This window comes from Penicillium expansum, assembly GCF_000769745.1.
Source record: "Penicillium expansum strain MD-8 chromosome Unknown contig368, whole genome shotgun sequence".
Classification (NCBI taxonomy): Eukaryota; Fungi; Ascomycota; class Eurotiomycetes; order Eurotiales; family Aspergillaceae; genus Penicillium; species Penicillium expansum.
Genome location: NW_015971532.1, coordinates 151546 through 177689, shown reverse-complemented (window position 1 = coordinate 177689; position 26144 = coordinate 151546). Strand labels below are relative to the sequence as shown.

The window sequence follows — 26144 nt, the reverse complement described above, 5'->3', positions numbered from 1 at the left end:
TCCATGAGGCGCAGCTCAATAAATTGGCCACTGATCATGGTACTCGTATGTCATGTACGTGTGTTGTATATATTGGTACATAATGCCATAGTCTGTGAATGATTTATGAATATCCATGGATATCATTATCCATGTGTTTCGTGTCCGTCCCGAAGCCCCGGTTGAGGTAAGACAAATCAGAATCGCATTCTTGTTTTATAGATAGTAACTATATCGGTATTTTGGGCTTTGGACACGCTCATCTCGGAGAAATCCTTCGTAAAACCACATTCCAATCTGATCTCTCTCATGTGTTGGCTTCTAGACCGCTCCTAATATGTGTTCAGGCCCGATGGCTTGCAAGAGGTAAAGTGTTAAGGAATACATCATAAATGATGGGGGAAAAAAGTGCAGATTAAAACTACCTAACTGATGCCCTATATGTGAGGCATAACAACATTACAACATACAAGTGATATTCTATCGTACTTATATGTAGGTAGATATGTTGTTCAAATCTTGTTAGATAACAATAAGGCATGGATCGTCGGTGCCTCAGGGATCTTTCCCTCACCGCTTGCATCTCGACGATCTCCAACTCTCCGCATCTTTCTCCCTCCAATTCGGTGGTCGTGTGCCATAATGGAGACCTGGCTGTAAACGATGTCGGACCTCTCAGGTTCGCGATCTCCGGTCCCTCCCCCTCCTCCCCCTCCACCACAGAAGTACTCAAATCGCGCTGCCAACGCCCTCGCTAGATTCGCCCAACCTTTCTTTTTGGGCTCGAGACCACCTAGTCCCCAAAGCAGTCGTGCGAATGGTCCCCGGTCGATCAGATCCAAATCACTGTAAGTATTGCAGCTTTCTCACACCGCTCTGATACCCCTACTTCCCTGCTTCACCTCTGTTTCCATTGTTGTCTCCGGTGCAGTGACCACCCCGCCATTTGGTCATCGGAGCTAGTGTGGTCGGGGAATTACATTTGAGCCAATTGAATCTTCAGTTTTCTAATCATATTTTTTTTCTGTAAAGACCAGGAGAACCGCAGACTGTGACCCACAAAACAGGCATTGCAATCACGGCTTTGGACATCTCGCCTGAGCGGACACATGCGGTTATCGCAGGCAAGGAGATTCTCAAAACCATCCAGGTCTCGCCAGACCGCTCATCAGAGGAATTCAATATTCGAAATGCAGTCATTAGCTATGCATCTACCCACCACGATGCAGGCGTTTCGATGCCACACAAGGACCAATTGAATGTGAAGGACGTAAAATGGTCACATGGGAACCATGACCGGATAATCGCAACTGCAGTCGCGAATGGTCGGATTGTGGTTTACGACCTACAGCGGCCCGGTCTCCAATTATGTCGTTTCCACGGTCACAACCGCCAGGTGCACAGGCTTGCCTTTAACCCTCATCTTCCTTCTTGGCTCCTGTCTGGCAGTCAAGATGGCACAATTCGGATGTGGGATCTACGATCCGCCTCTGCAAATCGGGGATCTTCCACATGCGGCAGCAAACATTCGTATCAGGGCAACAGCGATGCCATCCGAGACGTCCGGTGGTCTCCTAACGATGGAGTCATATTTGCGACTGCTTCAGACAGCGGCGCGATCCAGATGTGGGATTATCGAAAGGTCAACGCCCCACTGATGAGGATCGCCGCTCATGATCGCCCATGCTTCGCAGTTGACTGGCACCCGGACGGAAAGCATATTGTCAGTGGTGGCACGGATCGCCAGGTAAAGGTCTGGGACTTTTCTTCATCTGCAGAGCGACGGCAGAAACCTGCATTCCAGTTCCGGACCCCCCAGGCGGTCACAAATGTGCGATGGAGGCCTCCTTCTTGGGTTGGCGAGTCTCCTGCCTCGGGAGAGTGGCAATCGTCTCAAGTTGTCACGTCCTATGACAAAGAAGACCCACGTGTTCACCTTTGGGATCTCCGTCGCCCGCATGTTCCATTCCGCGAGTTCGATCGGTATGATTCACCCGCATCAGATCTGCTCTGGCGCTCCAAGGATCTTTTATGGACGGTCGGCGAGGCCGGGGCCTTTACTCAGACCGATGTTCGGTATGCGCCGACTGTGGTCAATCGCCGACCGATGTGCTCCGTAGCCTGGAGTCCCAATGGCGAGTTTGTTGCGTTTAGTCAACAACGGCCCAGGCGACGTCCTCTGGGAGTCAATGCCGCTGAATTTCTACGGCCCGAAGAAGACGAAGACAGCACTGGCGAGAGATCACTAAGCCAAAGCCCCGCAGATGAAATCTTTGATGAAGCCGTTCTGGCCACTTCCCTTCGGAATCGGCATACCAAATTAGCCGCGACTCGACCATCCAAGTCCTTGGGAAGCACTCCGCCCGGAGTAGTGGATTTCATACCCGTGCTCCCTCTAGAACAAGCATTGGCCAAACTCGCAACCCCGATGCCTAGCCAGGTTGGAATCATTACAAGTATTCCGGGTGCCACAAACGACTCAGCAGTATTTCGGTATTTGGCAAGCCACTATGCACCGTTGATGGATGAACACAGTGAGCATAGAACGCAGACAGACGTCCTGAACTCTTTGATCGAGTCACTGGACCATAACGCTGAATGTGCAGATGAGGTATCCCTGGCCAGATTGGCTCAGACTTGGAGAATTGTCAAATTCGCTATTCTTCAAGAACTCCAACGTAGAGCTAGAGATCATCCAGCAAAAGGTGGTCCGAAAGACAGGTCGTCCAAGGATGGAGGGTTGATAGACAGGTCACGACCCGATGATGGTCGACAGGACAGAGTCAAAAGTCGGTTGTTCAAAGGGGTCATGGAGGCGGTCCCCGAGGCTGAGAGCTCGTCGAACATGACCACCCCTCTCGCGCGACCATTGCCTGATTCCCCGAAGGACTCGTGGTCGAGCACTGATTCCCAAATCCCCTCGCTGAGCGATGGGGCGATTGACCTCGACCCTCTCCCACCATCAGTCTTGAGTGATCATAATGGTTGGGGGGTGTCGGACCGTATCCCCTTGCCGCGTGGACGAGTATCATCAATCGATGATGCGAATTCATCGAAATATCTATGGGATCCCACACAAGAAGACTTGGACATAGAGCAACGATCTGCGCCTCGTGCAATTGCTGGCAAAGCAGATTGGCGCCGTCGTGGTCACTCAGAATTCCCTCAGGCAAATTCTGAGGATGACTATGACCAAAAGCTGGAGGATAAACGTGCAGCGATACGTGACTACAAGCAATTTCCCAAGAAACCCTTGACTCTTGAATCACCAATGGAATCTAACAGGCCTCCCCGTACCGACCGCTATAGTCGGCATGATTCTTCGGAGAGTTTTCCCATGTTCTCTACGTCCACCGACAGTTCACACCCCTCCAAGTCTATTGGTGCGTCGTACTCGTCTGGTGGCCACCTTGAGGCATCTAAATCTTTGGATGGTGGACAATCTGCCTCAGCACTGAGAAGAGGATCGATTCTAGCTTCTACACGCGAGGAATCTGAGGATGAGCTCTTTGATCAGGTCGTCTCAGAGACTGATCGACTTCATCTGGAGCGCCCATCAAGCCCTCCCCCTTTAATCACAGAATCAACACCCCTTGAAAGACAGCCGCAACCTCCCCTACTAGATGATACCCCCTACCTCGGCACCTTGCCTTATTCAACAATGGGCGGTATCTCGCGAGTCCAGATCCCACTCACGCCAGACGGAACAGACTTGAACCCGTGGGGCATTGAAGCGATTTTAAAAGAATCAGTCCGATATTACCACAGCAGCAGCAGCTTAGTCGATATTCAGGCTGCGGCCCATCTTCTCCAGAAGCTGCACATTCTTTTCCGGGAGTGCGAACAAATTCTCCCCTACGAGGAATGCGAAACGGTTTTCAAAACTTACAATGAGCACCTGATTCGGCACTCAATGGACCTCGAAGCAGCAGAGCTCCGCCTATTTTGCGTATCAACATATCCTGCCGTTTACGAATACGCCCAGACAGATTCATTCATCAACGTCTACTGCTACATGTGTCAACGACCGTTTGAGAATCCTACACAAGATAACAGCCGCTGTTATCGCTGCAGTACACCTCAAGCACCATGCTCTATTTGCATGAGCCTTGATCCACCCCCAGAATGGGTTTCAGAGCAGCAAAATTCACCAATCACTTCATCAACCCTAACGAGTCCCGACCCAGACTCCGATACCACTTCAAACCATTCGGCGCAGTCCTCGGTTCCCACAGAACCCCTCCCAGCGTCGGAGATCGAGGTTCTCGAGCCCTTCACTGTACCTCGGCCCAAAGGCTCTGCGCTTTGGACCTGGTGCCAAGGCTGCGGCCACGGCGGCCATCTAGCCTGCATCACAACCTGGCTCGGCGACATCTCAACGAGCGAAGGCGGCTGTGCTACTGCCGGCTGCTCGCATGACTGCGGGCCTGGCCCACGTCGTGAACTAAACCGCCAAGCCCTGCAGGTGGAGACCAAGCGTCGCGACTCTGCTAGTCGGTCAGCTGGTGTGGGGCTTGTCAAGCGTGATCCCTGGACTAAGGGTGAAAGCAAGGCCGTCGAGAAAGTCCGCGGCATGCTGGGCGTTGCTGGCGTTGCCGCTGCCACTGGTGGCAGTGGTGCTGGCCCGATCACTTCGACAAACAATACTTCCTCTCCGGCGCCGGTTTCGCCCGGCGCCATGTCACCTAAGAGGGTGCGGCTTGTTACCCCGAATGAGCAGGAGAAGGAAAGTGTTGCCTCGGCTCGAACCGGCCCTCCTTCGAGGGACTGAGCTTGAGTCTTGCGTAACACTCAATGTGTACTATTATTAGCGCGTGTTCTTACTTTCACGTCTTCACTTCATCTTCTTGTCTTCTTCTTTTATTTGATTCCCCAATCGCGATACTTTCAATGAATGAATCCATGAATTTAAGTACATGCGTATGGTGTACAGCCTTCAAGTGCATTTCTCCGTAGTCAGATACTATGTAGATAGAATGTGTCGCATGCTCGCACGTAGCCATTTCCGTCGGATCGCTTGGGAAATGACTTGAACACATTCTTAGAGCATGAAATCCCCACGCCCCTTCGTCTAGAACCTCCGCTTCTTCTTTGCAGGAGCTTTGCCCTTAGCCTCGAGCGACCTCTTCAGTTCCTCGCGCTTCCGGTCAGCCCGCTGGTCTTCAGTCTCCGGCTCTGCAGGTGGAGCCGAAGGAACCTTCTCCGCTGCTGGCGTGGGCAATGGAGACTCCTCCTTTTTAGTTGCAAGTTGGTCAGCCTTCGGTTTAGCAGGTGTGGCTTTTTTGGGTGACATGGCCACCGTGTCAGATGTAGGTAGCGGAGACTTGTCACGAGCTGGTTCGGAGGCTTTGGCTTTAGCCTTGCCGCCTATCATGCCAATTTTCCCAGTATGTTTAGCTTTGACTGTTGGTATCTGTGTCGGCGATATGGGGAGAGGATGATCTTTGCTAGTCCCTTCTTCCTCTTCTGGTGACTTTGTAGGTTCCTGGGGTTTTGGAGACTCGCGGGTTTGTGCTGGAGGGGAAGGCGCTGGCGAAGGCTCAGGCTCCTTTGCTTGCTTTTTCTTGCCACCTATCATACCCAATCCGCCTTTCAGCCTTTTCGGTGCCTCTCGAACTTGCGCCGGAGGAGAAGCGGCGGGAGAGGGTGAGGAAGATGGCGAGGGCCGGCGCTCTGTTTCCTTCTTGTTCTTGCCGCCAATTTTACCCAGTCCACCTTTTGGTACTTTCGGTGCCTCTCGAGCTTTTGGCTGCGGTGCGGTGGGCTCTAGCGACTTTGAAAAGCTGGGAATGCGTCTTTGACGCGGTGCTGGTTCAGGCTCGGAGTCAGAGTCTGATGCTGTGGCTTCGTCTTCCTCTGAAGGCAATATTGGTGGAACAGGACTCGTCTTTCTGGGGTTTTGGTTGGGTGATAATGTTTTGCCTTTGCCATATTGAGGTTTTAGTCTGGGAGGCGTTTCTTGTCGCTAGATCAATGGGGTTAAACTATACTTGTTATTTGTGATTAAGGATAAGTTGTAGCATACCTGAAACTCATCGACCTCGCTGCTTGCAGTTGAGTCCCCTCCTGCATCGATGTGCGTGGTCTCAGTCAGCTTTTTCTTATCTTTGTCGTTGGGAAATTCCTCTTTGATGGGAGAGGCTTCTCTGGCGCTGATCTCAGAGAACCTCGCAATGTGATGCCACCAGTCACCTTGTGCTTGGGTGAAGGTATCTAAATCATGAGAATCACCGGGTCCCGATATTTCCTGTAGTAAATTGGTGGCCAATCCCCCCTCATGTGATATTCCTGTCTCAGCAAGCCAGGTCTGTTCCTCGAACGGCGCAATACCCTTGATAAATTTAGCAGCCTCGGACCGCGTAAGAGCCTTCCGAGACGTGCGAGATCCTGCAGCGCTAGGAAACACAGACCCTAGGTCCACGCCAAGTATTTCAACTTTGTCAAACAACTTGCTAAGTACGTAGTCTTTCTGTTTGATTTGGCTCAAGAGCAAACGTTGGCGGGACTCCCACTCCGCTTCCTCCCTCAGCAACGGAAGCAATAGATTAATGGTCAGGGACGACATGGGTTCCTTTGATAACTTCAAAGACCACTTAAGAGGCTTCAACGGGGAGGGGAGCTTGGTTGTTGTCGTGATTTCAAGGGAGTCGGGTTGTGTTCCACTACTTAGGAGTGCGCTTTCATTGCCCTCTTGTAAAGCTTCTCCAATTTTCTCCAGGAGCACATTGAGTTGTTCTGGGTCCTCTCCAGGGTCGATCGTTGTGGCATTTTCCTCTGCTCTCTTGGTGATAGCTTTATGGGGCAGCCGCTCTGACCAAATATAGGTGAGGTCTGTTATGTGGATCTCATAGCCTTGTCGGGTCCAGGTATACTGGAAGAGCAAAGGAGGTAATCCCTGCTGGGACAGGCGAAGACGCTGCCATTTTGAAGGCATGACTTGATCAACTTGCTGATTTACAATGCGGAGTTGTGAAGTTCTAAAGTTGTCTCATATAGCTGCCTGAGACATAAGGGAAGGTTTGCCGCCCGCTTGACTTTCCGCAGATCTCCCGAACTTCCAACTTCGCTTTTGACATCTAATTTACATACGTTCGGGTCGCATACGCTTCAATCCTTACTCCTCGTTATATTCTTACAGTTTCTACGATGTCTGCGCGATTTCCAGACCGATCAGACTCGAAGCGCAGCAGATCGCGATCGCCGTCCTCGTGGCGTCAGCCCCAGAAACATCCTCGTCGGGACGATGGAGAATGGCGCGACCGACAAGACTCGGATCGCAGATGGAACAATGAGAGATCGGGCCCTTCGCAGCAGCCTCGTAACATGCGCGATCAAGTCCGGCTCAACTTGATCCAGGAAGACCAGCAAGAGCGCGAGTGGGTCGCGCAGGAGGATCTGTTCGTGCTGAAGCAGGCCAAAAAGAAGGCAGAGATTCGAGTCAAGGAAGGACGCGCAAAGCCTATCGACTGGCTGACGGTCACTCTCCGCATCATCGACCCTACGCGTGATCCTCTGGATGACGAGATAGCAGACTCCGATCTGGATGTCGTGGACCCAGACGGTGTTTTTGAGGGACTATCGCAGACCCAACTACAGGACTTGGAGAAGGATATTGATACATTTGTTAACCTTGAGACAAATGCGAAAAACCGTGAATTCTGGCAGGTAATGTTATCTCACCCTGTAACCACTGGGCACCCCTGTTGACCACTGTCCACCCTACAGACTATGAAAGTCATTTGCCGAGATCGTCAAAAAACTGTTACACCCGAGGGTCGCGCGCTGAATTCCGTGGCTGCCGATATCAACAAACTACTAAGCCCGAAGTCCTACGAGCAGCTTCAAAATCTCGAAGTACAAGTGGAACGGAAGTTGAACTCGAACGAACCCATCGACACAGATTACTGGGAAGAGCTGTTGCGCAGTCTGACTGTGTGGAAGGCCCGGGCGAGTCTGAAAAATGTCTATCAAGCTATTATCGATGAGCGTGTTCGCGACCTGAGGAGACAGCAAACACAGGAAGCCGAATCAATTCGGGAAAAATTAGCGCCTCTTGCTCCGGTTGTCTCTGCGGGTGATACAACAAATCATGCCGAGTTTGAAGGCCTGGATCCAGATCCAATGCTCCAGGTTCGCCCGGAGGACAAAGGCCTGGAAATCATGGACGAGTCCGCATTCCTTAACCAAGTGGTAGGTTTTTGGCCTCCCCCTCACTTATGCCAATTCACATGCTAATCAACCACACAGGCCCGCGAACGCCAGAAAATTATTCGTATGGGTTTTGTCCCACTACGACACCGAGCTGCAGAGAAGTCCTCCGCGGTAGTGTCGACTCCGACATCTACCAACGCCCCCGCAGCCTCTGTATCCACACGGTTCTCGTCCATCCCGAACGAAGACTTCTCGCAAGCGACCAAAGCGCTATATGAAAGGGAACTCGCCAAGGGCGTCAGCGAGAATGAGGAAATATTTACGGGCGAAGAGGCTGTGAGCACGAGCTCGCAACCTCAATGGGCCGGTAAGCATCGGCCTCGAAAGCCACGGTACTTCAACCGAGTCCAAATGGGTTATGAATGGAACAAATACAATCAAACCCATTACGACCATGACAACCCGCCACCCAAGGTTGTACAAGGATACAAGTTCAACATCTTCTACCCCGACTTGATTGACAAGACCAAAGCCCCGACTTATCGAATTGAGCGCGAGAACGGTCGCAAGCGGGGGGAGTCATCGGCCGAAGCGGGTGAGGAAGACACCTGTCTCATTCGGTTCATGGCTGGACCTCCATACGAAGATCTTGCCTTTCGAATTGTCGACAAAGAATGGGATTATAGTGCCAAACGAGAGAGGGGTTTCAAAAGTACATTTGACAAGGTATGCCGTGCTACCAAATGATCCCCCCTGTTTCTCAACTGACGTAATTTTTTACATTAAGGGAATCCTTCAACTTCATTTCCAGTTCAAGAGGGTAAGTCGCGTTTTCTTTTTTGGAGTTTTACGAAGATAATACTAACAAGTTGTCTCAGATCTATTACCGGAAGTAACACATGCGCAACCAACGTTTTCCACATGGGCGTCATATCGGGATGGAGAGAGTGGATTACGATATTGTATGCAGGGAGATGTTCGGGGGTATACTTTCCAGTGACTTGATACCCAGTGAATCAGACCAAACCTGGATTGATTGGACTGGAAACATTTCCACCAAGGTTTTCGCAGAATAAGCTGGACTTGATATCTGAAGATATCAGATGCTTGATCCAACATCCGCTTCTTAAAATTGACGACCTTGTCACCTTTCCCACTCCCCATTATGATCGTCTTCTAGGGGGAAACCAAAATCTCTCCACTCGCCTTGACCACGACTAGCGTATCGACACCACATGTCTCTTTTTTCTTTTATTTTTCTGTTTACCAGGGTACTCGCAACACGGGGAACGTTGGGTGTCCTTTGGGTGACACTATCCCGGCCTGCAGGAGCAGGATGTATTCTTGACTTCCGGCTGGTTGGATGCATGCTATGAAAAAAAGAAACAATTGGATTAGACAAAAAAGTAAGAACACGGCACCAGCTTGCAGTTAACTTCCAGAAGCCCCGGAATGAAGCCGGTGTACATTAATGGTGACTTCTGTCCTGCAGGTTCCCATTTGACCATTTGACCATCCCCTTATGGCTCTAGGAGGCCTAGTCCATTCGTTCTAGTTGCATGTCGCATGTAGCATGTAGCACCAGATCCAGCCACTTTGACTTTCCGGTCATTGGCCATTGTCTGTACTATGAATCTCCGTTGCACGACTTGGGCATCTAGGGCGTTTTTCGAAATACGGAGTAGACTTTTCTATAATACAAAAAAAAAACAAATTCCCTTAGGTCCAGACCGTCTTTTGTTTAGACTGCATCTATGAGGTTATTTGCAGAGAAGAAAGCATATGATGTGTTGGCATGAGATCTTGGAATTATACAGCTCCAAATCTACGTTAAAACACACATACATCCTTTGAGGCTGTTGAGGCTGCACTCTGGTCTATTCTTTTCCCCTTCCTATTCTTATTCTTATTTTTATTCCCTCTCCCTCCCCCTCTCCATCTTCTTTCAAGCTTTGCATTTGCCTTCTCATATCTCTACACTTTCATGCTTCCCTTATATTTGCCTTTTTACTCTTCTATCATCCAACCCATCAAGTCACCACCACAGCCAAACGGTGTCTTGCCCAAACATGGATTTCTCATTTAACTCGCAGCATTTTGACAGGGTGCAGCTCTCAGAAGATTCCAAACCTGATCTTCTCTCGCAACCAGAAGGGCCACCCCAGTTCAGTGTAGCTGACTGGGCCAGATGGAGATCCCAGCCAGCTCCCATGCCTCCTCGCCAGTATGAAGTCCATGGCTTTCCTCGTGTTGCTGATGGTGAGCCGTACGGCTTGGGTCCGTTGCCTCAGGAGCTCATTGGGGATGCAAATGGATATATTGATGCCTACCACTCTCATGTTAGCCCCACCATGGCTGGCACATCCTCGGAGGTTATGGCCCCCCAGACTGGGGAGGGTCACCCAGATTGGCCACTTTTGCAGCCCTCCCATGCCTTCAAAGATCAGCAATACAACTATTCTCAGTTGAAGCCGGTTCAGCCCCCTCCAGACTCCCCGCCGTCGCCACTTTCTGAAATCTCTTCCTATCACTCTCCACATTCGCTCGCTGCTTCGAGTCCAGCAATGACAGTTCAGACAGCAGACCGTTTCTCGCCACGTTCAAGTACTGGTGACAACAAAGAAGAGCGTTCCAGCCACCCTCCCTATTCGGTTCTCATCTACCAAGCCTTGAAGGAGGCCCCGGGACACAAGCTTCAACTCCAAAGCATTTACTCCTGGTTCGAAGCGAATACAGACAAGGGAGGGGACCCGAATGCAAAGGGATGGCAGAACAGTATCCGCCACAATCTCTCGATGAACGCGGTAACTCTCACTTTCCATAACTCTTCTTTCAGTTCCTTGCAATACATTCGAGACAACGTCTGCTATATTTGATATCATTACTGACCTTCAGTCTAGGGATTCGAAGCAGTGAAGGAAGAAGTTGGACCAGGCAAGAAAGCCGTGAACTTTTGGAAGCTGACCCCGGAAGCCATCCATAGCGGCGGCATCCAATCAACTACTCGCTACCGTAAGCTCCAGCACCAAAAGAAAGGAATGAACTCAGGCTATCGTGGCTCCACACGTCAGCAATCAGAGTCTAAGGGGGTCCACCTTATGAAAGTCGTCAAATCACGCAGCACGAACAGTCCCCACAACGAGCGCGCCGAAGCATATCATCAACAGCAAATGATAAGCATGAACCCTAGTCTCGGACACGAATACGGTCCCACGAGCCTTCCTGCGATGCAAAAATACATGCAGCACCCCATGGGCCCTGTTGTCGGATGCACCCCCATGATACCAGGCAACGATACGGTCTTCACTGATACCGCGGAACCAGTACCGGCGTTTGATGTGGGCCATAATCATGATTGGTATGCTCCAGAGTCAGGCCCCAACAGGGTCCACGACCCGCTCGAGGGTCCCGGTCGATCATCAGCATGGGACTTCAAAAAAGGAATTTAAGCTACAACAAAAAAAGGAGGGCAAGTTGAGGTGGAGGGGAGGGAACAAGATACAGCGATGAGAAATCCCGGAGAACCCGACGAGCATGCTGCTTTTTTTCCGGATTTCGTTATTTTCGTGCCCTTTTTTCCCCTGGTTTTTAGGCCATTGGTGGAGAATTGAGCACACTAGAGGCATGGAGTTTTTTTTTTTGAAGTGCCCATTTATTTGCTATTTGAATTCAGAATGTATTTGGCGGGCGTTCCACAGAGTGAGCCTCATGGCGATGGAGATCTATCTGCTTTTTTTTCGAGCTATTTTTTCCTCTGTTTTTCAGTCATTCGAACATAAGCTAGGCATATTTTCTTTTCAAGTGTATCATAAGCTAGTAGTGGTGTTCATGATCTTCAAATCCGCAGGATCTAATCGAGATCTATCACAAAGGATGAGATGTCAAGCATTCCCTGTCATGTTTGTCAATTGATCTTCAATGAGGCGCTTGAGCTTAGGCATGTATTTTGTATGGCCGAGTTTCTCCCGAGTTGCACTTATCTCTAGTTCATTACAACTGTACATTGTTGCTAATTTTGAGCGTGAACAATGCCAAGAAATGGAAATATTCTCACCTCTAATACTTAGTTACTAAGTTGTAGTTTTTGTATGGGATGAACTTTGACTCTTCCCTGTCAATGCATTGGGGTTGTTCTTGTCCGTAGCATGGACCACATGTTGTGTTGCTGACAATGCTTCGTATGCTTGCACAGTGGTGTCTCAAGTGACAGGAATAGCCTCCAACCACAGTGAAAGGAAAACTTGTTGAGTGACCACCTGCATGCTTCCATCCATTGAACCTGGAATACTTCTTACGTGGTACAATATAGCGCATCTACCGCTCTCTCATTGCTAGTCTTCTATACGGAGTAGTCTGTCTTGACACCCGGGTTTTGTCCTTATTTAGCCACGCTAGGCAACCCACCAGCACCCCGCTATATCACTCTACTAACTGATGCAGTAGGCCAGGGTGCTGGAGTGACGCGGACATCCTTGGCAGCATCGGCAGCATCAGTAGCTGCATCTTGCTTTTCTCATGATAATCTTTGCTCCCCGTCATTCCCCACTTTTCCTTTTGTCGGTGTCCCAGGAGCACGGAATCTGATACCCTCGTTTCAAGTTAGCGGATCATGGGAAGGACACAGATCTCCTTTTTACCCAGGCTGTGTTTTCCAGTATAACAACACTGATATAACCACGATCAAGATATAGGAACTCAATTATACTCCGTGTATGCTATGATTGGGGGATAATATACTACCTTGCATTATCAATTTCCTTCTCCAAGTCATGCAATGTCCACCACAAGAGCACTTATCTATATACTAGGGTTCATAGTACAGTGTCGTAGCTATGACAGGCTTGTGTGATGGCTGGTCGGCAATGACACCAGTGAGCTAAGCGACATTAGCAACGTGGCCTGCTATGTTTCCTATAATATTTTATGGATTATTCCTTTTTTTTTCTTTTGCAGATTTTCAGGTATTATACCGTTCCCCATATACGGAGTATACAAGTACGCCCACGGGCTTAGAAAGATAGCACTAGGGTATAAGTAACTTGCATTCATAGAACGCACAGTGCACTAGTCTTTGTGCTGTAAGCAAGGAGACACTTACATTAGTCAGTATGTACCTGTGCACTGTTATACAGGTGGCAGCTGCAATGCCGTTCACCACGCGGCTGAATATGCCAGCTAAAGTTGAGTTTCGCAGCCCACCCTACGGGCCGTACCGATAGTGATTGATTTATATTACTATATGCTGGGTAAGATTTACATATTCTTCTTAACTGCAGATTAGAATTAAGAGGTCTACTTTGGGGTGGGTTTCGATATTATTATTAATCTAACCCTAAATCTAGGGCTGCCTAGTTGCCTTCACGGCTAGGGCTGTTATACAGGGGCCACATACAGCTGCCTACTTAGTGTGTACACTAATGTCCTCAACACCGATTTTTTTTATGTCCGCTTGGGCCCCCCTTCCCTAAACCAAACAAGGCATGAGATCCTCTCGTGACAGTCTGCAGGTAAAGTAGTGACCCAAACTTTGAGTTGGTGTTCGTTGTTACCAGGTACTTATTAAAGGTGGAGTTGACCATCCAACCGACGGATGTGCGTCCCGCCCTATCTCAAGGTTGTTAATCGTATGGTGACCTTGCTAGTCCCTTTTTTTGAAGCAAACTGAGCTTTTACGGTGACTCTTACCTAGACTAGCGACAAACCCAACCAGCTAGTGAGAGGAGCCGCCCGTACTGTGATGGCGGCAATGTCCCTCGTGGGCTGTATCCTTATCCCACCGTACAATGTACTCCGTACCTTGGTTTTCTTTCTCTCCTCTTATTTTTTCTTGCTTTCATTTTCCTTTTGACGTATATACCCATATGTCACGTGTATTCCCGTAATGCATGTCGTCAAAAGAGATCCTCACACTGATCTCTGTGGAGAGGTCTTCCATGCAGGGTAAAGGCAGTCAGTATCAATAGTCTCGATTGCAAGGCTGAGCACCGCAAGGCACAGCCCCGCTGTCCAACCCAAATGGGAAAAGATCACGTTATACTCCGTAGGTCTTGAATCATCAAATCGAGCCCAACCCGGGTTCATCCTAGGTTGATTTCGATCTATCAACTCCCTTGAAAAGAGAAATTGGAAACAGGAGAAAGGGGTACATACTCTATGGATCTCTTCATTTTTGATCTGCATGACATCGATCGATGCGGGTTCGGAAATGTCACTTAATATGTATGTACACAGTAGCCGATAGGTTGCCCAGTCTGCTGGAATCCGGGATTTGCAGACGCATCCCGGCGCAAACCGGGGATTTTCTCTTTACAATATTGGTTGTGTTTGAAGTCTGTGGAAAATGTGTTGGATTTGATATAAAATATAGTACCAATAGCCATTCTCCTTTGTGTTCTGACTTTCTCTTCCTCTGGAAGCGACCGCACAAACCTCGCCCGTTGAGCGTTTGTGGGATGGAACGGCCCGGTTCGATAGCTGTCAATTCTGCATACGCTCGAGCTTTCTTTAACAAGCACTAACCCTCGGAGTGGATAGCTTTAGGGAGCAATGCGACACAGAACAATCGCCTGACCGCTTCTTGGGCCGATCCCATTGTCTGTTATCATCCGTGTCCCCGGGTCCCGTCATGTATGAGGCGAAAATTCTCACCTCTTTGCTTTTTCACGGTAAAAAAGAAAGGAAAAAAAGAGACATTCGGATCCGGGCCGGCAGCATATTCTGTTGGCTGCTTCGAGGAACCGGGAATTGAACAAATCGCAGCGGCCACGTACTTTACATATGCGTTACGTACTTAGTAAAACAAGCATGGAAGTAGAGAGATCAATCTTCATTGGTACACCTTTAGCAGCTTCTTTCGCTCTATAGGTATGAGCTAGTGTCGAATGGGTGGTACAGAGATACTAAATCTCCTTTGGGGAGGAGGTCTATTGTTTTGTCACATGTTTGCTCATGCCGTATATTGACTGATAGCAATCATGAGATCGTCCAAGCATGATGCTATTTTACCTTTGGTTGAACCTTAAAGCTAGGTGAAAATCCTTCCTACGTAGTAAATGTACTTAGAATGATGGCCATGACCATAAGTTGGCTATAAATTCAGTGTATCTTCAACCAATCTCATCTGCAGCCTCGAGGAGGTCAAGGCACCAAGGACCTGCAGGATGAAGCTCCTTCCTGAAGGAGTAGTTCAATATATCAACGATCAAGAATAGATATGCCACTATGAAGGAATATAACTTTTCCCCCGATGATTTCCGATAAAGTGCAACAAAAAGCACTGATTTCAATTCCCGTGCTCTGTAGATATATTCCGACTCAGCTAACATATTACTGTATATCGGAGTAATCTTTTCACCAATAACATATTTGGGCAATATATCCTTAAATAGTAGATGAGATGTTCTACAGTGAAGGCCCGAGAGCCTTGCCAACAAGCGGTGTCATTTAACTCTAACCCTAACGCATGACTGGTCGGAGTCTCAATCTGTTGAAAAGCCAAACTTCGCGGGCAAAAGACCCCCCACAATGACATTAGCTTAACATTTTATGCTCATCTATAGTAGTTTTTCAATAGCAAAGAAACATATGTCCCCTTTCAGCTATGCTTCCGAGGTTATGAGGCGCAGCTGCTTGGCAAAGACGACCACTGCTTTACTGATTATTATCTCGACGAAGTCATACATAAGCAATAAATTTACATTTTGTGCTATGGCATAAATAATGCCCTATCCACTTATGCTAATATTGCAAGACTAGTGTAATACCTAGTAGAAAAAATGTGCAAGTTCGTGCCCGAGGAACGAGTGAATGTGAACTTGGATTTCGAACTAGGAATACTGTTTCAGTACTTACTACGAGAACAAGTTATTAGGACGCCATAATTTCGTATCTTTACTAATTTAATAGCGGACCATCCCTTCCTCAGCCAGGAGCTTCCTGCCTCAAGGCCTGGCGATGAGCTTTCGGTATAGTGAATACCGAAGCTCTAATTCTAGAGGCCCCAAGATGAGTTGAAAAAGCATTAAGGTATAAATATATTTTTATTCTTAATCAAAAGAAAGTCTGGATCAAGCTTTGCGTTTTCTACAACATTCATTGATTTTGAGAAGAAGAAAAATGAGAGCTGGAGTTCTCTCAAATGGGAAGATATGCTCTGTACAATCACAACATATAAATAGTTACCTGCATTGATGCAACCAATAAGGGCTGTAAGAAAAGCTTGAACTACCAGACACTACACAAACCCACAACTACATAGCATCTTGTTCTAGCAGGAAAATATCCACCTAGGGAAGATCCTGAGTGTTGTACGGAGTAAGTTGATTTGACTTGGCCACATGTTTCATTCGCAGCCGTAAAAACAAGGCTTAGATCAATTGACCAGACCATGTGGGGTCATAATTCCACGTAGAATGTACTTGCAATGAAGGGTACTAGCGCAGCTTTAAATGATATCGACACCCAAGTATGCTTCAGCCCCGAAGACTAGGCGAATAACACTCGGCTACGGTGGCCAACATAACCCTGGAGAGAACGACATTGTTTTACCGAGGAACTACGTTTCGTCTGAGTCTAAGGGCGTCTATACCTGGCGCAGATCAACAAGAGATTTTGTTGACCTGAAAGATATTCCCCGACCCCCACCATGGACTTACCCAAATGCATCGTCACAGCTAGAGATCGAGTGCCAGGATTTTTGGCCGGGACAGACACGATATGTACGAGGCTTCCATCCGGGAAGCAGATTCAAGACACCACGGAGATAATTTCAGACAACTTGATTCGACATGTCAGGGAATCTCTCATGAAGGTTAATGAAATTGATTCATTTGCTTAGCCACGAGCCTTTTTTTGGACTCGCATGCTAGCTGTTCCTGTTCATCTTTAAGATTTTAAGAGAACCATTCCCAGCCGTTTTTCCCATAGCGTTCGCTCCACCGTAAAAGGACAACACCGACAAAAAGCACGCTTAGCGCTTGGCGGCCTTCTGCTGGGACTCCTTGAGGACCTTCTTGACGATCTTCTGCTCCTCAATCAGGAAGGCACGCACAATGCGGTCCTTGACACAGCCAGCGCAGCGAGAGCCACCGTAGGCACGGCTGACATTCTTCTTGGGGCGCGAGATCTGAGAGTACTCGCGGGGACGGAGGGCAGGGATCTGAAAAAAAAAAAAAAAAAAAATTGTTAGTCGATCCGGCTCCAAAAATTCAGGGCGACGGTCGTATGGAGATTGTAGCGTTTCGGTTGGCCATTCGTTCGTACACCCGTCCATCCAGACAGAGTTTTTTTTCAGGTCGCTCGGTTGGCCCACACGCAATCGCACACATCCCACACAACCGTTCAAAAATGCATCGGGGACGCCGGGGGAGTACTCACACCGGGGAGCTTGATGCCGCAGTCACCGCACTTGGGAGCAGTACCCTTCTTCTTCAGGTGAAGGTAACGGAGCTCGCCGCCGGGGGTCTTGATGATGCGAACCTTGTTGGACCGCGTGTTGTACCTATTGAAAGCAAAAAAATCCGTCAATAACTCGTTCGAAAAGGTCGTAGCCATTCCGCTACTAGAATCATCGTATAGATCACGGTGGTGCGAGGGAATGGTCTTGGAGGGAATTTTGAAACGTACGGGTTCCGGCGGCGCTGAAAATCGAGAAGAGTCAGATCAATAATTTTCCAGTCAGAATTTTCTTGTAGAACTCACGTATTGCAGTCTGTTGTTGGTCATCTTGACTGTACTTGAACTGGTCAAGGGCGGCAGTTGTCGGAGTTGTCGTGAAGCAGAGTGAAATATGTCGAGATGGGTTTGTGTGGGTTTCTGCTTCAGCCGACGCTAGCGCAGATTTGGCGAGGTTGCGCTAGTCCCGATGCGGAATAGTGCCAGTCGGAGCCGCCACTTCTCAAAGTTCAACGGAGACAGGAGCAGAGATAGTCACATCGCGTAGGGGATCGTGGATCTCTATCTTTGTCGCGTTTGCATCTTAATCTTCTATCTTCCCATCACCCAGCTCTTTTCTTCCAGTTGTATTTCTTTTTTACTAGCTGCAAGTCCTACTACACATGACCTCCAACCTGGCTTGACGCGACTTGGAACCAACACAACCTCTACGAGGGAGGGTTCCATCCATCAATCACCATCATGGCATCATTGCCTCCTCCCCCTCCACCACCTCCAGGATGGGGTGCAGCTCCTCCTTCCTTGCCAATGGCGCCGCCGCCCCCGGGCTACCAGCCGCCGGCCGACCCGAACGTCGCAAAATTTGCGCAGAAGAAAAATGAATGGCTGCGCACGCAACGCAATCGGTTCGGCGAGAAGCGCAAAGCTGGATTTGTCGAAACACAAAAGGCCGATATGCCACCAGAGCATCTGCGAAAAATTGTGCGAGATATTGGCGATGTTTCGCAGAAGAAATTCACCAACGAGAAGCGGAGCTACCTCGGTGCGCTCAAGTTCATGCCTCATGCCGTCCTCAAGCTATTGGAAAATATGCCCATGCCTTGGGAGTCAGCAAGAGAAGTTAAGGTGCTTTATCACGTCAACGGCTGTCTGACTTTAGTCAATGAGACACCGCGTGTCATCGAGCCTGTCTTCCACGCCCAGTGGGCAACGATGTGGATGTGCATGCGTCGAGAGAAAAGTGATCGCAGACACTTCAAGCGGATGCGTTTCCCCCCATTTGACGACGAGGAACCACCTCTTTCATGGTCGGAAAATATTGAAGATGTTGAACCATTGGAGCCCATTCAGATGGAACTGGATGACGCCGAAGATGCGGCAGTTTATGAGTGGCTCTACGACCACCGTCCCCTTCTCGATACCCCTCACGTGAATGGCCCAAGCTACAAGAAGTGGAATTTGTCTCTTCCCCAGATGGCGACTCTCCATCGGCTTAGTCACCAGATTCTGAGTGATGTTGTTGACCAAAACTACTATCACATGTTCGATTTGAACAGCTTCTTCACAGCCAAGGCCCTTAACGTCGCCATTCCCGGTGGACCCCGTTTTGAGCCTTTGTACAAAGATATCGATCCTAATGACGAAGATTTCAGCGAGTTCAACGCCATTGACCGCATCATCTTCCGTGCCCCGATTCGAACCGAGTATCGGGTCACCTTCCCTTTCCTCTACAACACCCTACCTCGAAGCGTCAAGGTCGCTTGGTATTCTCATCCCCAGGTGGTCTACGTTCGCACCGAGGATCCTAACCTGCCGGCTTTCTATTTCGATCCTGTCATCAACCCTATCTCCTCCCGCTCCGTTGCGCCTAAAAATATCACCGTCAGCCATGAAGACGAAATCTTCGGGCCTGGCAATAATGAAGACGACGAGTTTGAGCTTCCGGGTGACGTCCAGCCCTTCTTTGATGTCGAAGAACTTTACACATCCGACACCGCGTCAGCCATCGCCCTGTGGTGGGCCCCTCACCCATTCGACAAGAGATCTGGTAAGATGGTTCGTGCACAGGATGTGCCGTTGGTCAAGCAATGGTATTTGGAGCACTGCCCACAGGGTCAGCCTGTCAAAGTCCGAGTCTCGTACCAGAAGATGCTTAAGACCTACGTTCTCAACGAATTGCACAAGGGCACACCCAAGGCTCAGAGCAAGCAGAATCTCATGAAGACTCTCAAAACGACAAAGTTCTTCCAGCAAACAACGATCGACTGGGTTGAGGCCGGTTTGCAAGTCTGTCGCCAGGGTTTCAACATGCTGAATCTGTTGATTCACCGCAAGAATTTGACTTATCTCCATCTTGATTACAACTTCAACTTGAAGCCTGTTAAGACACTGACCACCAAGGAGCGTAAGAAGTCTCGCTTCGGAAATGCTTTCCACTTGATGCGTGAAATCCTCCGGTTGACTAAGCTTATCGTCGATGCCCAAGTCCAATACCGTCTGGGTAACATCGATGCCTTCCAACTTGCAGATGGTATTCTTTATGCTTTCAACCACGTGGGCCAGCTAACCGGTATGTATCGGTACAAGTATAAGCTTATGCACCAGATTCGTTCCTGCAAGGATCTAAAACATTTGATTTACTACCGATTCAATTCCGGTCCCGTTGGTAAGGGCCCTGGATGTGGTTTCTGGGCACCCGCTTGGCGAGTTTGGCTTTTCTTCATGCGTGGTATCATTCCCCTGCTTGAGCGCTGGCTTGGAAACCTGCTTTCTCGTCAGTTTGAGGGTCGTCACAGCAAGGGTGTTGCCAAGACGGTCACTAAGCAGCGTGTGGAATCTCATTTCGATCTTGAGTTGCGTGCCTCGGTCATGGCCGATCTTATGGACATGATGCCCGAGGGTATCAAGCAAAACAAGGTCAACGTGGTTTTGCAACATTTATCAGAGGCCTGGAGATGTTGGAAGAGTAACATTCCATGGAAGGTTCCCGGTCTGCCCGCACCAATTGAGAACATCATTCTTCGTTACGTTAAAAGCAAGGCCGACTGGTGGATCTCTGTCGCTCACTACAACCGAGAGAGAATTCGCCGTGGTGCCACAGTCGACAAGACTGTCGCAAAGAAGAACCTTGGTCGACTCACGCGTCTCTGGCTCAAGTCCGAGCAAGAACGTCAGCACAATTATTTGAAGGACGGCCCTTACGTTTCCTCTGAAGAGGCGGTTGCAATTTACACCACCATGGTCCACTGGTTGGAGTCTCGCAAGTTCTCCCCAATTCCCTTCCCCAGTGTTTCCTACAAGCACGACACCAAAATCCTGATCCTTGCACTCGAGCGGCTGCGCGAGTCATACTCTGTGAAGGGCAGACTGAACCAAACTCAGCGGGAGGAATTGGCTCTTATTGAACAGGCCTACGATTCCCCCGGCACAACCTTGGCGAGAATCAAGCGATTCCTCCTGACACAGCGAGCGTTCAAGGAGGTCAAGATTGACATGAACGATAACTACAACAACATCAATCCTGTCTACGATATCGAGCCCATCGAAAAGATCACCGACGCTTATTTGGATCAGTACCTTTGGTACCAAGCGGAGCAGCGTCATCTCTTCCCCGCTTGGATCAAGCCCTCCGACTCTGAGGTTCCTCCTCTACTCACATACAAGTGGACACAAGGCATCAACAACCTGTCCAATGTCTGGGAGACTGCCGAAGGCGAGACGAACGTGATGATCGAGACTGAGTTGTCCAAGGTCTATGAAAAGATTGATATTACTCTGCTGAACCGGCTGCTCCGTTTGATCATGGATCACAACCTGGCTGACTACATCACCTCAAAGAACAATGTTCAGCTCAGCTACAAGGACATGAACCACACCAACAGCTATGGACTGATTCGCGGTCTCCAGTTCTCGGGCTTCGTGTTCCAGTACTACGGTCTGATGATTGATTTGTTGCTTCTTGGCCTGCAGCGAGCCAGTGAAATGGCCGGCCCTCCCGGAAGTCCCAACGACTTCTTGCAATTCAGAGATCGTGCCACTGAGACGAGGCACCCTATCCGTCTGTACACTCGTTACGTTGACAAGATCTGGGTCTTCTTCCGATTCCAAGCCGATGACTCTCGTGACCTGATTCAGCGGTTCTTGACCGAGAATCCTGACCCTAACTTCGAGAACGTCATTGGTTACAAGAATAAGAAGTGCTGGCCTCGCGATTGTCGTATGCGCTTGATGCGTCACGATGTCAACCTTGGTCGTGCTGTTTTCTGGGACATGAAGAACCGCCTCCCAAGATCCATCACCACTATTGACTGGGATGATACATTCGCCAGCGTATACAGTAAGGACAACCCCAACTTGCTGTTCTCAATGAATGGATTCGAAGTCCGGATTCTCCCCAAGATGCGGAATATGAACGAAGAGTTCTCAGTCAAAGACAGTGTCTGGTCTCTGGTTGATAATTCCACCAAGGAACGTACGGCACATGCCTTCCTCCAGGTCACTGAAGAGGATGTTCAAAAGTTCAATAACCGTATCCGACAAATCCTCATGTCCTCTGGTTCGACTACATTCACCAAGATTGCCAACAAGTGGAACACTGCTCTAATTGCTCTTTTCACTTACTACCGCGAGGCTGCTGTTTCGACTGTCAACCTTCTCGATACCATTGTGAAATGTGAAACGAAGATCCAGACTCGAGTCAAGATTGGTTTGAACTCTAAGATGCCGTCTCGTTTCCCTCCAGCGGTCTTCTATACCCCCAAGGAGCTTGGAGGTCTTGGTATGATCTCAGGATCTCACATCCTCATCCCCACCAGTGATAAGCGCTGGTCCAAACAGACCGACACTGGTATCACCCACTTCCGAGCGGGTATGTCTCACGACGAAGAAACACTTATTCCCAATATCTTCCGATACATCATTCCCTGGGAAGCCGAGTTCATTGACTCTCAGCGTGTTTGGATGGAATACTCGCAGAAGCGTATGGAAGCCCAACAGCAAAACCGTCGCCTGACGTTGGAAGATCTAGAGGACAGCTGGGATCGTGGTCTTCCCCGTATCAACACGCTTTTCCAGAAGGATCGAAGCACCCTCAGCTTCGACAAGGGATTCCGACTCCGCGCTGAGTTCAAGCAATACCAGCTGATGAAGAGCAATCCCTTCTGGTGGACCAGCCAGCGGCACGACGGTAAACTCTGGAACCTAAATGCCTACCGCACTGATGTTATCCAAGCATTGGGTGGTGTTGAAACAATTCTCGAGCACACCTTGTTCAAGGCAACAGCTTTCCCATCATGGGAAGGTTTGTTCTGGGAAAAAGCGTGTCTCGCTAAGGGAACCCGTCTGTTGCGATACGATGGGACCGAGATCAACGTCGAGGATGTGCGTGAAGGTGACCAACTTTTGGGTCCCGATGGAGAGCCTCGCCGTGCATTCAACATAGTGAGTGGTATCGACCGCCTGTACCGCGTCAAGATCGGCGGTGAGAAAGAAGATCTGGTAGTCACGCCGAATCACATTCTGGTGTTTTACCGAGAGGGCCCCTCCGATGGTCCTGAAAATGCGGAAAGGCAAACGGTGGAGATTACTGCTGCCGAGTTTGCTACCCTTTCTACCGAGGAACGAAGCCTGTATAGTGCCTTCACATCCCCTGCAGTTGAGAAGGGCGCCGAAGGTTCAGCTGCTCAAATGCATAGTTTCAAGGTCGAGGACATTAGTCTCGAATCTGAGAAGACGGAGTGGGCTGGTTTCCGAGTCGACAAAGATCAGCTTTACCTGCGCCATGACTACCTTGTCCTGCACAACAGTGGTTTCGAAGAAAGCATGAAGTTCAAAAAGCTCACCAACGCTCAGCGGTCCGGTTTGAACCAGATTCCCAACCGTCGATTCACCCTCTGGTGGTCGCCGACCATCAACCGCGCCAACGTCTACGTTGGTTTCCAGGTGCAACTTGATTTGACTGGTATCTTCTTGCACGGCAAGATTCCCACCCTGAAAATTTCGTTGATTCAGATTTTCCGTGCCCATCTGTGGCAGAAGATTCACGAATCGGTGGTTATGGATTTGTGTCAAGTCCTGGATCAGGAATTGGAGCAGCTTGGCATCGAGGCCGTTCAAAAGGAGACTATTCACCCACGTAAATCTTACAAGATGAACAGCTCTTGTGCGGATATCCTGCTCTTCGCGACGAACAAATGGAATGTCACTCGACCTTCCCTTGTATTCGATACTAAGGACGTCTACGAGTCGACCACGACAAACAAGTTCTGGATCGACGTGCAGCTTCGATATGGTGACTACGATTCTCACGATATTGAGAGGTACGTTCGTGCTAAGTACCTCGACTATACCACGGACAGCATGAGTATCTATCCTTCCGCCACTGGGTTGATGATTGGCGTTGATCTTGCATACAACCTCTTCTCGGCTTACGGACAGTACTTCCCAGGCCTCAAGACTCTGGTTCAGCAGGCTATGGCTAAGATCATGAAAGCTAACCCAGCTTTGTATGTCTTACGTGAGCGTATCCGCAAGGGTCTCCAGCTGTATGCCTCGGAGAGCAGCCAGGAGTTCCTCAATTCTCAGAACTACTCCGAGCTCTTCAGCCCGCAGATTCAGCTCTTTATCGATGACACTAACGTCTACCGCGTCACGATCCACAAGACATTCGAGGGTAACTTGACCACAAAGCCCATTAATGGTGCAATCTTCATCTTCAACCCCCGAACTGGACAATTGTTCTTGAAGATCATCCACACCAGTGTCTGGGCAGGTCAAAAGCGTCTGGGTCAGTTGGCTAAGTGGAAGACAGCCGAAGAAGTTGCAGCTCTCATTCGGTCTCTCCCCGTGGAAGAGCAACCGAAACAACTTATTGTCACCCGTAAGGGTCTTCTTGATCCTCTCGAGGTTCACCTACTCGATTTCCCCAACATCTCCATTCGTGCCTCTGAGCTTCAGCTGCCCTTCCAGGCCGCCATGAAGGTCGAGAAACTGGCCGATATGATTCTCCGTGCGACCGAACCTCAGATGGTACTCTTCAACTTGTATGATGAGTGGCTCAAGTCTATCTCCCCGTACACGGCCTTCTCTCGACTCATTCTCATTCTTCGGGCTCTTCACGTCAATATTGACAAAGCCAAGATCATTCTTCGACCCGATAAGACCGTTATCACTCAAGAACACCACATCTGGCCATCCCTGTCTGATGAGGACTGGATCAAGGTTGAAGTGCAATTGCGTGATCTGATCTTGAACGACTATGGCAAGAAGAACAACGTCAACGTGCAGAGCTTGACCAGTAGCGAAGTTCGTGATATCATCCTGGGTATGGAGATCAGTGCACCTTCTCTGCAGCGGCAGCAGGCGGCGGAGATCGAGAAGCAGCAGGAAGAGCAGAAGCAGCTCACTGCTGTGACGACCAAGACTCAGAACGCTCGTGGTGAGGACATCATCGTCACCACTACCTCTCAGTACGAACAGCAATCATTTGCGTCTAAGACAGAGTGGCGTACTCGTGCAATCGCGACCTCTAATCTCCGGACGAGGTCCAACAACATCTATGTCTCCTCCGACGATATCCGGGACGAAGGCTACACCTACATCATGCCCAAGAACGTCCTCAAGCGATTCATCACCATCGCTGATCTCCGAGTGCAGGTCACGGGTTACATCTACGGTAGCTCTCCCCCAGATAATGATCAGGTCAAGGAGGTCCGCACCATTGTCATGATTCCCCAAGTGGGTAACACCCGAGACGTCCAGCTGCCACACCAATTGCCGCAGCACGACTACCTCCAAAATTTGGAGCCCCTCGGTATCATCCATACGGTTTCTGGCAATGAGCCGCCGTACATGTCCGCGGCAGATGTCACCCATCACGCACGCCTCATGAACGCCCATCCTTCGTGGGATAAGAAGACCGTGACGATGACCGTCTCTTTCACTCCTGGATCCGTTTCGCTTGCCGCCTGGGGTCTTACTCCGGCAGGCTACAAGTGGGGCGCAGAGAACAAGGACACAACCTCGGATCAACCCCAAGGCTTCTCCACCAACATGGGTGAGAAGTGTCAGCTTCTCCTCAGTGACAAGATCCGCGGCTATTTCCTTGTGCCCGAAGATAACGTGTGGAACTATAGCTTTATGGGCAGCTCCTTTGGTAGCGTAGAGAAGAGACCTATTTACGTCAAGATTGACACCCCACTCAAGTTCTACGATGACCAACACCGTCCCCTGCACTTCCAAAACTTCGCCGAGCTCGAAGACATCTGGGTTGACCGGTCTGACAACTTTGCCTAAACCTGTGCAGCTGATCAGGCGCAAAAAACTCTTTTCTTTTTCCCAGCGTTGTCTTTTTTTTTACTCTTGTTTTCTTTTTCTCATTTGGGTTCTTGTATCACGACAACCATAATTCATGTATTGCAGCGAGAACCTAGGAAAAGGCCAATGTGGATTTTTTGTACAGTACGAGTTTCTTTCGAATACAATTTCTGTTCCCTTCAACTTTTCTCTTTCTCTAATGAGTCAATCGGTTCCCTGTAAGTATACGAGGATGCGGTTGGCTTCGGAATGTACTAGTTTGCCCACCTTCCCTAAGATTGCCGCGATGTGATGGCCTAAGCAGGCGC

General features: G+C 49.4%; 6 protein-coding genes across 6 annotated transcripts; 4 read left to right on the top strand and 2 right to left on the bottom strand.

Annotated features, from left to right (window-relative positions):
- Window positions 1-796: 796 nt before the first annotated feature.
- On the top strand, window positions 797-4750 carry PEX2_106600 (WD repeat protein; the record flags this gene model as incomplete). The annotated part of the gene is made up of 2 exons (XM_016747928.1): window positions 797-827; window positions 1047-4750. The coding sequence occupies 2 exons, from the start codon at window positions 797-799 to the stop codon at window positions 4748-4750; spliced, it is 3735 nt and encodes a 1244-aa protein (XP_016593047.1).
- A 300-nt stretch (window positions 4751-5050) lies between these two features.
- Window positions 5051-6913, bottom strand: PEX2_106590 (uncharacterized protein; the record flags this gene model as incomplete). The annotated part of the gene is made up of 2 exons (XM_016747927.1): window positions 5051-5944; window positions 6005-6913. The coding sequence occupies 2 exons, from the start codon at window positions 6911-6913 to the stop codon at window positions 5051-5053; spliced, it is 1803 nt and encodes a 600-aa protein (XP_016593046.1).
- A 212-nt stretch (window positions 6914-7125) lies between these two features.
- On the top strand, window positions 7126-9026 carry PEX2_106580 (splicing factor cactin; the record flags this gene model as incomplete). Its single annotated transcript, XM_016747926.1, has 5 exons — window positions 7126-7644; window positions 7705-8169; window positions 8227-8856; window positions 8918-8950; window positions 9009-9026. 5 exons carry the CDS (start codon window positions 7126-7128, stop codon window positions 9024-9026), a joined length of 1665 nt encoding a protein of 554 aa, XP_016593045.1.
- Window positions 9027-10199: 1173 nt separating this feature from the next.
- PEX2_106570 (Winged helix-turn-helix transcription repressor DNA-binding) lies at window positions 10200-11579 on the top strand (the record flags this gene model as incomplete). The annotated part of the gene is made up of 2 exons (XM_016747925.1): window positions 10200-10934; window positions 11031-11579. 2 exons carry the CDS (start codon window positions 10200-10202, stop codon window positions 11577-11579), a joined length of 1284 nt encoding a protein of 427 aa, XP_016593044.1.
- A 5519-nt stretch (window positions 11580-17098) lies between these two features.
- On the bottom strand, window positions 17099-17853 carry PEX2_106560 (60S ribosomal eL34 domain-containing protein; the record flags this gene model as incomplete). The annotated part of the gene is made up of 4 exons (XM_016747924.1): window positions 17099-17287; window positions 17506-17689; window positions 17755-17768; window positions 17830-17853. 4 exons carry the CDS (start codon window positions 17851-17853, stop codon window positions 17099-17101), a joined length of 411 nt encoding a protein of 136 aa, XP_016593043.1.
- Window positions 17854-18264: 411 nt separating this feature from the next.
- Window positions 18265-25815, top strand: prp8 (U4/U6-U5 snRNP complex subunit PRP8; the record flags this gene model as incomplete). Its single annotated transcript, XM_016747923.1, has 1 exon — window positions 18265-25815. One exon carries the CDS (start codon window positions 18265-18267, stop codon window positions 25813-25815), a length of 7551 nt encoding a protein of 2516 aa, XP_016593042.1.
- Window positions 25816-26144: the final 329 nt, after the last annotated feature.